Raw genomic sequence first — 13,158 nt, 5'->3', positions numbered from 1 at the left:
CACAAGCACTGGTCTAGGATTAGACCCCTCTGCACGTGTTGGGCCCAGCCTGTGAGCACGCTCAACCTTACAGGGCGCGGTAAGGCCTAACAACTTGGGCAATACCGTAGAGCAAATATCATGCAGCTGTGCTGGTTTGATGTTTTCTGGGAGGCCCACAACCCGCAGGTTATTGCGTCTGGATCTATTCTCCAAATCCTCTATTTTATCCTGCAGCGCCTGTGCTTTGGTTTCTAGCGTAGAGAGAGTGATCCTAGCAGAGGTAACATCATCCTCAACTAGTGTAATACGCTGCTCAGCGTTATCCAATCTATGTGAGTGTTCCTTTAAATCCTTTTTCACAGATTGTAAGCATTTTTGTACTGCAGCGTCAATGGCCTCTAATAGAGTTGGTTTCAGCAAGGCTGCGACAGCATCAGCTATTATTTCAGGTTGAGAACACTCTGAATGATCAGTGGACTGTACCTTTAACTCAGCCACGCTGGAGGCTTGTGAAGACAGGGAAGCGGCGGCCATCTTGGAGGGGGTAGAGCGGATCTTATCCCTCTTCCCCATGGTATCCTGCAGCTTAGAAGAAGATGACAGCTCCAGGAAGCGATCCATCCACGCGCTGGTGAGTATGTGCTGAGATGCGGGCGGGGGAGCGGTGATCGTGCCGGCTTATCAAGGTGGAATCCCGGAGGCGAGCAGGAGCCGGGCTTACATGCTGCCTGCTCGCGAGGCGCCGGAACCGGAAGTCCACAAATGGCTTTTTAATCAAGTGGAGTTAGAAAAAACAGGAGTTTGAAAACAAAAGGAGGTAAATCCTTATAGTAACCACAAACTGTAAGTAAACTTTTATAACTCCTTGTAAACATACAAACATTGTAACTGGGAAAATGAGTGGTAGCAAGGTGGAAGGTTTGGTTCAGTGCACAGTCTGCCATATGTATGCACAAATGGAGCAACAGCTCCTAGGTGAATGCCGCTGTGACAGATAAGAACACGTCGCCTTTCTGGTATTTCACATTGGATAGCTGGAAAAGCACATTGCTACACTGAGATCAGTCGATCACCTTGCAAGCGGTCTCCTGCTCTCTGTGATTTGGACTGGGAAAAAACGTTGTCCTCAAAGAACACTAAACAGAAATGGGAATGTTTCAAGTCTGTTCTACAAACGCACACTGAAAAAAAAATCTAATGGGTAATACGTTCAAGAGGCTAAAATTAAAACCTATGCCACATACAGCTGATGTTGAATCACCGCTGGAGCGTGGGGCAAAGGTAAGGGGGGCTCTTAAAGTTACCCCGAGTGTGACTCGGGATTACCGCTTTTTGCATGTAAAAGCCACCCCTAGTCAATTGGAGATAGTGCAGAGATGGGCAACTAAACTAATAAGAAAAACTAATAAAAGAAATGGAGGAGCTCAACTATGAGGAGAGATTAGCTGAACTGAATCTACTCTCCCTTAAGAAAAGACGTTTAAGGGGGGATATGATCACCCTGTATAAATATATATACAGTCCATATAGAAAACTCTCTTATTTTTCCTTTGAGATTATTACAAAGAACAAGAGGGCACTCTTTGCGTCTGGAGAAAATGAAAGTTTATGCTCTGGATAAGGAAAGGATTCTTCACTGTAAGGTCTGTAAAAATGTGGAATCGGCTCACTCGGGAAGTAGTTTCAGCAATTACTACAGATTGCTTTAGGAAAAAGCTGGATGCTTTTCTAGAAGCACAGAAAATAACTGGGTATTAAGGCTTTAAAGTAAAAATAACAGTGTCTGTTGATCCAGGGAACATCTGATTGCCTCAAAGATTTTGTTTTTGCCTTCCTCTGGATATGTTTATTTCCCTAGTGGTTGAACTTGATGGATTTATGTCTTTTTTTAACCTAACCTACTATGTAACTATATAAAATATGCTATATACAAGGCTGTTCCTTCATTTTAACAAATTACTTTTTCACCTACATCTTGTATGTGATTTCTGGACTCTGGATCTTTGTGACCTCTCTACAAACTTGTGACCAACAGACAATTATTCTACCAGATGTATAAACATTGTAAATCTTTTCATAGTTAGGAACCCATAGATAGTGACACTGGTTTATTGGCACTTGACAAATCTCTACATAGACATTATTCATGGAAACAAGTTCCTAGAATAAAGTTATATTTCTTTACTGCACTAAATGTGTACATTTTATTGGTTAGTTTGAAAAGTAAAAACTCTCATCTTGGGTTGTTTCCTAATATGCTAATCATTTTGCTGTTAAACCAAAGTTAAAAATTTTAGAACAATAGCCACATTTGATTGCTCTCACACTTGTCAATAAAAGCTCAATCTATAGAAAGAAGTCTCTGTTCCTTCAAGAGGAGAATACTCTTAACTTTAACACAATGAGCCTGATTTATTAAAGCTCTCCAAGGCAGGAGATGATACACTTTCATCAGTGAAGCTGGGTGATCCAGAAAACCTAGAATGCATTTGTTTTAGGATTGAAAACATTTGGTAACAAATAGTAAATTACTTTTAATAAATCAATTCCAGGTTTGCTTGATCACCCAGCATCACTAATGAAAGTGCATTCTCTCCAGCCTTGGAGAGCTTTATTTAATCAGACCCAATCAGTCCCAAAAAAATTGTTTGTTAGAATTACTTTTGTCTAATGCCATTCAGTGGCCTGACTACCTTTACTTGTATTTGTATTTAAGTATTTATTAATGCAACAATTACAAGTACAACAACATTAACAAGTACATAGTAAAAGTTGTACACCCTGTCTCTTTTTTAATTTAGTTTATACATTAAATGGATCAATATTTCTTCAAAATCCCATTTAGTTTTAAATATTTCAAGTGAAAGTTAAACAAGGACGTCTGCTTGTTTCCTAAAATCCTTGACAATGGTGCAATGTTGCCTTAATCTAAAAAATTGCTCCATAGGCCTGTTATGAATGCATTGTGTTTGGTGGCAGGGTGGCAGCTAGATGTGTGTGTGTGTGTGTGTGTGTGCGTGTGTGTGTATATATATATATATAAATATATATAAATATTATTAACGGCAAAACATATATGTTAAATATGTGTCTCTTCATACATATTTATACATACATTAGCTGGCTAGGAGCAAATTTTGCTCCCACAAGCTTTTTTAAATTTAACATTTCTATGTCTGCAAGTATTTCTTTTTTAAACCACCGCTTTATCTGATTTACCCCCCCCCCCCCCCAGCTGACCTAATTATTATATACTTGGTTTCTTCTAAACTTTTTATATGAATTCCTGGCTTTTCCTCCCTCATAATTTTCAAACATCCAAGATCTAAAATATCACTTCCACTATACCACTATTTTCCTAAATACTTAAGCATATTGTCCTCCCTAAAATTAGAATGTAAGATGAATTTAAAAGTAGATTTATTCTTTATTCCTTCTTCATCACTTTTTTTACATTTGTATAATTACTTAATTTGTAGTGCCTGGCATAGTTCAAAAATATTTTTATTACTTTTCTGTTGATCAAGTGGTGTTTGCTCTATGGTCATTAGAACTTAGTATTCAGAGGAAAAACTTAAATCATGTCAATAGAACCAGGAGGGCTTCTTATACGCCTACAAAAAGCATTTTCAAATGAAAGAGAAGGGAAAAAAATCCCCAGGTCAATGATAGTGGACACCAGTGAGTTGATGGATATATTTGCAAACCTGATTCTAAAGCAGGAGGATAGCGCAACCTATCTGACTAGGTATAAAAGTGTAATTAAGTTCTTGCACCCAAAGGAGTATAGGAAGGGGTATTGTGTAAAGTTATTGAGTAAATCGTATATTTGAGATATTGTATCGCATCCCAGGCACAATCAGTTTAAGCAATAACAAACCGAAAATTAAAAATTCATACTTACCTTTTACACAGGTGTGAGATCAGTTGACGTAGCCTTGCTGTAAAGGGCAAAAGAGAGCCAATCTAACTGTGCAGTGTAGGAAAATTCCCCTTCCACGCATGCCCAGTGTTGGAAGGTGCTTCACCCTTTTTTTTTCTTCATTTTTAAAACAAAGAAGAATATTTTTACTTTTTATGAAATGGTTGTCTGCCCTTTTATGTAAAGTAAAACTCAGAGTTTAGGTCCGCTATAAAGAACCAGGGAATGATGAAAATGATAATAGGCTAGGATACACCATCCAAGTTCTGAGTGCCAGAAGCCCAAAGGGCAATGCATTGGAGTAGTAATGGGAGAGTAGGAGGCCGATAAGTATGGGTATGAGTGTATGGGTGCCTATTGAGAAAAAGGGTACCACAGTGGGTGCAAGCAGGAAAATCTACCCAAAGGCTGCAAATTCCACTTGCAGTTTCTGCAGATAGGGGGATGGGATGGATATGGGAAGTGCTTGTAGAAAATAGAGACGTGGCATAATTGTAGTTGTTTTGGATATTGTTCCTTTCAAACGATGAGAAGGTCCCTGTCTCCACTTATGCATATCAGATTCAATGGAAGCTAGCAGCGGTCTAAAGTTGGCTTGAAATAACTTCTTAGGAAAATTGTTCCGTGAAGCAAACACAAGGCTATATTTAAGCAAAGGGCTACAGATTTGTGAAAATGTATTGTGTAATTTTATAATACTTGAATATCTATAAATTCCTCCATTAGATTTGGTAGGGAGATCATTGGATTTGTGATAAAGAATAGAAAGTTATCCATGAAAGCAGCAGTTTGAATTCCTTAATTCCTAATTTTGATTTATTCTAAGTGTGCAGAGAAACGCTTTTAGTGTGAGTATAACAAAAAGTGGAGCAAGGTGAAATCCCTGTCTGGTCCCATTTGAGATCTGGTATAAATCTGAATATACGCCATTACCCTTTAACGCTGCAGATGTAGCAGAGTATAGGGTTTCTATCCACCGAAGCATAAAGGGCTATAAACCAATGAATTGAAGAGTATCGTAGAAAGGATAAATCAGCCGGATGGAGAAGCGTAGGCTCTGCTCTCTTTTTAGCTAAGAAAACTACGTTAATAACCCTAATGGTGTTATCCTGAACTTCTCTAGTGAGTAACAAAACAAATGAATCTAGATGTTTAGGAGAAGAGAGATGTGGAGTCAATCTGTCGACTATAATTTTTGCAACAATTTAAACGTGACATCAGACGGTAAGTACCACATGCGGTGTAATCCTTTCTCTCTTTAGGAATAAGGGTGATGTGTGAACGTAATGAGCCTGGTTTATTAAAGCTCTCCAAGGCTGGAAAGGAAACACTCTTATCAGTAAAGCTCGGTGATCCAGCAAACCTGGAATTAATTTCTTCCCCTTTCTTCCCTTATTCCCCTGGAGACTGAATTCCAAATCACAACATAATGGTGCTGTGACCATTGGAGAAAACATGACGTGTCTTTTTTAGGATTTGTGACCTGAAAGAGCAAACAATGACTTTGGATTGGTAGTGAGTTGATTTATTCCTCTGAAGTGCGAATTCCAAGTGTGTGTTTATGCCGGCAGTGACACAATCCAGGACAGAAGACCCAAGAGAGAGGTATAATCTTTTAAGGCAAGAGGATCTTACATCAAAAAATTTGGTGAGCACAACTTACTTATTCCTATTTTAATCTAATGTATTATTTAGCACTATTGTTAGTTTTTTTAATGGCTTTGCATGTTACAGTCAGTTTGTCTGTTTCAGTTTGAAAAAAGTCCATCAATTTAAACCTCTAGGAAATAAACATATCCCAGGTATGAAACCCTATGGACATAGGGGAAGGCAAAAAAAATCTGGTACAATGTGCTTCAACAGGGAAAAAAATCCTTCCTGATTCCATCAGATGGAATCAGATGTTCCCTGAATCAACAGTCTGTTATCTTTACTTTAAAGCTTTAATACCCAGCTATATTCTGTTCCTCTAGAAAAGCATCCAGTTTATTCTTAAAGCAATCTGTATTAGTTGCTGAAACTACTTCCTGAGGGAGCCTATTCTACATTTTCACAGACCTTACTGTGTAGAGTCTCTTCCTTATCCGGAGCTTAAACTTATATAGTTGGGACGAGAGTTTTATATATGGACCATTTATATATTTATAAAGGGTGATCATATCCCCCTTAAACGTCTCTTCTCAAGGGAGAATAGATTCAGTTCAGCTAATCTCTCCTCATATCCTTCTTTGTGAACTGGTGCCCAAAACTGGACTGCATATTCCAGGTGTGGTCTGACCAATGCTGTGTACAGGGACAGGATAATGTCTTGATCTCTGCAGTCTATTCCTCTTTTAATACATGTGTCAGGTATTAATAGCTCTAAAGTAGAAATTGTTAGTGGTTGGTAAATTATTTTAAAAACCATAGGGGTCCATATGAAATACTACAGGAATCTAAAAACTCATAGGATACAATGAAATGATTTCTTGCTGATAGTGCTTTTGGTGGTAAAATCAAAGAAAAGAAACATAAAGGATTGTTTGTTTAGGGATTATGTGACTAAATATAATGGATATTGTTAAAAAGAAAGATAATGAAATTAAGATGCAAGTTAATAAATATGACAATACTATAAGGGAGATAAATGAAAAGATTTCTGATCTAATGTTGCATGCTATCTTAACTGGAGAAGCATTATTGGAAAATATGAATTATGTGAAATTGAAAGAATCAAATGAATTATTGTCACTGAAAATACAGGATATGAAAAAAGACTTGGAGGAATATAAACATGCTACCAATACCCATAATATACCCTGATACAGCCCATTATGATACATTTGTGGTCATTCCCAGTAAATGTCAGGATAATCTTTCTGTAATTAAACCTGAAAATCAGTATAAGCAAATATACCCCTGGAATCACTTGGTTAAAACAGCCCCAACTATACCCACCACTGTATGAAACACTAACAATACTGGTGATGTTCAGTTATTTTCTAAATAGCTGAAGCCACAGAAAATGGAGGCATTTATGAGTGAAATTAGACAAGTTTCACATTATGATACAAAAACAGATTCATGAAAAGTTTTTGTGATTTTCAAAGAGTTCGACAGACTTATAACTTGAATGCAGATGATGTTGACAGAATTTAGCAGAGAGTAATTGGAAAGTGATTGGGGATAAGGATTCTTCAAAACTGTGGACAGCTGTGTAGAACTAGGGATGTGGTGAGAGTAATATTAAAGGCTTTGTTTGGAATTGGATCAAATGAATCTTTATCAGGAAATGTTAGGAAGAGTATAGCTTAGTGGTTGATGCAGCTAGAATTTTTAGAGTGGAAGGACAAGAGTGAAAAGAATATAAGAGTACCGAGCTTCAGAGAAATAAAACAAATTACAACTCAATGAGTCTAAAGAGGGGAGGAAGATATGAACAAAGTAGAAAAAAGGCCTGACAAACAATCTAGGGTGCCATTTCATGAGAAGAATAAGAGAGATTGAGTGAAAGGTGAACTTGCTAAAGTGACAGAGCAACTTAAACTTAAAGCTTGATGTGAAAAAATTGTTTCGGTCTTGAACCCCCCGTGCCCCATTTTGCCATTACTTAACTGATTTGAACTTAGACTCTTGGGGCCGGCCTACTGTTAATATAATATTAGGGGGTACTTGTGTACAAGCACTGTTAGACAGTGGGTTAGCAGTTAGTTTCAGCAAGCATATCTTTCTTGGTACTGAAATGATCAGAATTACAGGTGTCACTGGACACTCCAATGAGGTTTCAATTGTGTATGGTGTGGAAATGCAAACTGGTGGAAAGAAATGGAATTGTGATGTTGTGTTTCAGGATTAGGACATTACAGGTGCTGATGTTTGTGTGAAACAAAGACTTATTGTTGACCTTGCAAACATGAAATTGAGGAAGATGTCAGGAGATGACAGATTGGGTCATGTATGGCATCCTCCAATGAAATTGGTAACTACAGCTGTCAAACCCATTGGTAAAGTTCATTTAAATTGTAATTGGGATCCCTGTTGGAATAGTCTAATACATGAATACCAGGACATAATAATAAAACATTACCAGGATTGTGACAGGGTGAATACAATGGTTTTGTTAGAAGGGAGTGACTGTCCACATTTTTGTCATTCTAAACGTTTTCAATGAATATACTTGTATACAGCACCTATGGGTAACTGCAGCTATTTCACATATGTATCTGAGAAACTATAACATTTATCCACCTTGCTCTATATGTTATCGGCCTTGTCTTGTGATTCCTTCATGAAGCTAAAAGTAAATTGTGGTCTGTGCCATGTCATGACTTACATGCAAACTATGGGCCAAGTGCACAACGACATGCAACATAGTTGTATTATAGTTACCTGTTGACTCTGCCAGTGGATCCATTATTTTTCAAGTGATACCATCATCACCATCAGCGCATCAGTTTGCAACTCAACAGCCTAGCCAGTCTCCAAGCTTGGTGGAACTTTCAGATTAACGATTGAGAACTATGTGTTTAACAAATTTGCCAAAAATATGCCACCTGTTGTAGCTGCATACCCTAAAAAAACCGCAAAATTGAATCCCGATATGATTAAATTCCCAGTAATTGACATCAGTAACAGTTATTGGAATTTACCTCTAGGCCCAAGGTATCAATATGAAACTACTTTTAGTCGGAATGAGGTAGTATTTTAGGACTGTGTAACCCTAGGGCTACAAAGACAGTGCAGCTATTTTCCAACTACTTATGAAATAAATATTAAGCAAATGTTTAAAACTTGATAGAGTATCATAAGTACATGATTTTTTGATGGGATCTCCTTCCTTAGAGGAACATGTGAAAGATGTCAGAGAAATGCTGCAGCTGCTGAGAGATGCTGGTTTAAAAATCAACCCTAAAAAGATCCAGCAAAGGACAGGATCTAGTTCAATTTTTGGGTGAGGCTGTAGGACAGTCAGGGAGATCGATCAAGGAGCAAAGAGTGAAGTTGATTAGTAAAATGCCATAGCCAAGTGATGGGAGAAGTTTTTGAGCATGACAGGATTTTGCAGAGAGTTTCTTCCCTATTAAGCAGCAATAACTGAAAAAGAAACAAAATAATTGGGACTGGAGACCAGAACATACACAGACAACCGAGATGTTAAAAGAGACAATGAGCGATGCTCCTGCATTAGCCTCTCCAGACCCTAACAATGAGTTTAGGTTGTATCCACATGTAGGCCCAACAACTGTTGTTGGGTTGACACAAGAGTACTTTGATAAACAGAGACCAAACGGTTATGCATCAGGTAGAACAGAAATACTCTTTGTGTACATGGCGGTTCCTTGCTGTTATTGGGCTATAAACAAATTCACGTACTTGACTGGTACACAGATAGTTTTCATAGTGAGCCATCTTAGTCCTATTGTCGTGTTAGCAAATGGTAAATGGAAAGAAACAGATGTTAACTGTAAGAGATTGGCAAGGTGGACTACATCTCTATTGGCAGGGGAATGCTCATGGGTTTTGCTGATGATGCTTAAGGAACCCAGTGTATTTGTGCATATTTTGTTCAATTTGTTGTAATTGCTGACTTTTTTAAAGTTCTTGTAGAAGTGAAAGATGAAGGGACAGTGGTAATGTGGTTTCACACTCTGACTAGTCAAACTCCGGGATCAAGAAGAGGAATTAAATCTGATCAAGAAAATGTGTTTGGGAGGGCTAATGCAATATGAGGGAAGTAAATTTAATCTCCTGGTTAAGAAATACATAGTTTTTCTGTATGGGTTTCCCGAAAAGGTGTTAAAAAAGACATCTTGACCTGGATACATGGATCTCCTGCAGGAGGGCATCCATAACTCCCTAAAGCATTAGAATGAATAAAACATGTGACATGGTGGCTGAACAGCAAACATATGCAGGACCACATGTTATCATGTTTAGAATGCGCTGGGCATTCTGCACTCTGCAAATAGGAAGAGGAGAGACAAGCTTCTATGGTTCCTTGAGAGAGAATAAAAACTGATTATACAGGTGAACTACCCAACAGTGCCCATCAGACTAAATACTTATTGGTGGTTGTGGACTTTTAGCCACTGGGTAGAGGTCTTTTATACTTAGAATTGCACTGCCGCCACAACAGCCACAATCCTGACAAAATAAATATTTATTAGATGGGGTTTCGAAATTATGTAGAGGGGACTTTACTACTGACCCTAAAATTACAAAACTTTCAGAAGGGTAGACTTATTAACAACAATAATGTCAAGAGTACAGTGGGAGTTTGGAAAGTGATACAATGCTGAAAGCAGAAATGTTTTCTGATTATGTGATATGGACTTACCCAGGAGCAAGTGATCTTCATAAAAGTACAAATATTACATTGGTCAACATCAATAACATCCCACTGATTGAAATGGTGCTGGAACAGAATATCACTATTTACAGAGAAGGCGTAAAAACCTGTAACCCACATCATGCTAATAATAATATTAACAATACTCATGTTCCTGAGGCAAAATATGGGGATTTTAGCAATTTTGTTTTCGATAATTCAAAGGACTGTAGGACACAACCTACTTAGAGGCAAGAAAATGGTGTTTTCTGAAAAAATATAAACTTTGGCACATTTTGATGTTTAATTACCTGTTTTAGCACATTTTACATCCTATAATCTTTCAGAAAATTGCCCAGAGACCATCTTCCAAACACATGTACATTTATATTGTGATGCAGCACAAGAGCTCAGTTTTATAAAGTTGTCAAAAAGGGATCTGGTGACCAACATATAAACCCACCCATTGCTTAGAATACTTTTTGACAAAAACCTATTTGTAAGTACTAGGTGTTCACCTGGCGTAGCCGCTTGTGATGGTACGACTTTTATTTACCAATCAATGTGGGACCTATTTTTGTTATGCTGGACTAAGAGCTTGTTCATACCTGCTTATGGAAAATGTGGCTTTTAAATGCACCTGGAAGCCTACTCTGTACAGCCAGGATTTCTGGATCACCAGACAAAAACTTGCCAAAAAAGCCTGCAAAAGCTTGCTTTGGGCTTGGGAAAGAAAGGGAGCGAGGTGTTAAAGGCAGTCAGGTGTTAAACGGACCCAGTTACAAATTAAGCCTGGTACAAAAGGGAGCCAGGTGGAAAACAGTCATATACAAAAGTAAGCCAGTTACAGAAGTGAGCCTGGTATAAATGGCAGGTGCAGGTGGTGGGATCAGGTACATTTTTTCCTGCCTGTTATGTGCAGATATTAATTTTATTATACTTTATCTTTATTTTGCCCATGTCATGGAGTCCATCTGCAACTTTTAAAACCAGTCTCACCTGCCCACAACGGTGGCTGGTGCCATTGTTGGGGGAGAGGTCTCTTCCTTACAACATCGCCAGTGAGTTGGGGGCTTTTTTGGAATCTGGAAGCCCCCTTTCATGAAGTGATCCTCTAGATGTCTGAACCCACACCCCAGGGTGGGAAACAGCCTATGGAAGGTAGCCACCTTTTGTATCTGCATTCCTTTAACTCCTGGGTCCCTTTAACACTTGGTTCTTTAAAATCACAGCTACTTTTAGGTTTTTATGCGATTTATGAGCTGTTGGATACAAGTCTATGGGGATGTTAGATGTCAAAAACGACCCCAGAACTACATGGAGCTTCTAAACAAATGCTTGCACAAAAAAAACAGACTCATTTGTTTTGATTTCAACAATTTTTTAAAAGGCTTTTGCCAGCATTTACAGGTGGTAAAAAGGCCTACAAAAGCTTGAAAAGGTCTGACCATAGTCTAAGCCATTTTGTGTTTTGTTTTGCTGAAGTGAAGCAATGTTTTGATTTGTGCCTGTATCAAAATTTTTCTTGCGGTGAGTTGATCCCCCTAATTTCACTATATACATACACATGTACACATACAACTCCTGTGGACACTTGCAAGGCAATAAACAATGCCATTCTTGAATGCTTACAATGTAAAATTATTTTTTTTTACATTACTTTTAAGCAGTAACAAAATGAACTTTTTACACACCTTTGATTACAGGGATGTGATACATCTTTTGAAGTAAGAAAGTAACAAAATTTTTGTTGTTTGAACTTAATTAAATTCATGAAGCATTGTTTACGTGATTATTAGGACATGTCAATGCTTTTTGATGAAGATGTTTTAAACTTATTAAATTTCTGTCTCACAACAAGCCCCCTATGCTTCCAAACTTTTTTTAAAATCCTTTTGATCAGGTCAACTGACAAATAAGAATTGCCCGTAATATTGTGAATACTGTCTTAAAATTTGTATATATGGAAATGATTTTTTTAATTCAGAGATGTTCATTGAATCTGAGGAGTTAGAGGAACCTGACTTTTCATTGCTGTGTGATTGGTCTGTAAAACTGTCAATAAACCCAAAAAACTTGTCTCTGTGGATGATTGGAGTTGCTGTATATTTTAATGAGTGGCCCTATACACAACACAACAAGATACCTGCCATTTTTTGTAAAGCCTATATGCTTTAGGTAACATGCAATTAACTTGCTTGAAGGTAGAGTTGCTATTGTTTGTATTGGTTATACGGAAAGCTGCTTACAGAGTATAGTTTGTATAAATTCAGCTTCAGTTGCACATGGAATCAGAAGGAATACACATAGGACCCAGAACCCGGTTAGCTAAATTAAATGGTGTTTTTAGAATTCAAGGATCATGCACATTGTTTACCCAGGTGATGCAGCAAATGAATTGCACAAGTTGCATAAAATAAAGAAGCCACCCCACTCCTTAGATTGTCTACATAAAATACGAACGCATCTGGTAGGGAAAAGAAATGTAGACTTACCGATGATGGGTTATCTAGGCATACAGGTACTGTATTATCCTGTGTATCTCTGTACATCAAAGCTTCAGGACTCCCAGCAAGCAGGATAGATGAAGAACCCTGAAGCAACTAAAGAGAAAAGGAACACAGTGTAAGGATAAAGGACAGAATTATTTTTTCATGACGCAGTCTTTTGTACAGTGATATTAAAAGACTCTCACTTTCCTCTCCATGCCTGTTGTGATCTCAACTCTAGCCTATCTGACACAAGCAGATCACATTGTACCTGCTTTTCTAAAATGTACCTAAAGTCTCATCAATCCTACAAAACTCTTTGCACTTAAGCACTTCCATGTGCATGCATGTGTGTAATTTTTTCCAGAGTGCCCAAAGAACCTAAAACCTGGGGTGCCATATGACACCCCATTCTGCAAGTTGCTTGGTCAAATGTCCATGTTTTCCTACTTACTGGG

General features: G+C 37.9%; 1 protein-coding gene across 1 annotated transcript in view; it reads right to left on the bottom strand.

Annotated features, from left to right (window-relative positions):
• Positions 1-13,158, bottom strand: part of SRCIN1 (SRC kinase signaling inhibitor 1) — a 262,183-nt gene that overhangs the window by 193,294 nt on the left and 55,731 nt on the right. Inside the window, exon 2 of the mRNA XM_072413697.1 lies at positions 12,707-12,814. Coding sequence (XP_072269798.1) covers positions 12,707-12,814 — 108 coding nt within the window. The remainder of the gene's footprint in view (positions 1-12,706; positions 12,815-13,158) is intronic.

Source organism: Pyxicephalus adspersus, chromosome 6, assembly GCF_032062135.1.
Source record: "Pyxicephalus adspersus chromosome 6, UCB_Pads_2.0, whole genome shotgun sequence".
NCBI lineage: Eukaryota > Metazoa > Chordata > Amphibia > Anura > Pyxicephalidae > Pyxicephalus > Pyxicephalus adspersus.
Note: the sequence above shows the minus strand (reverse complement) of the source record. Positions and strands in the feature narration are given on the sequence as shown.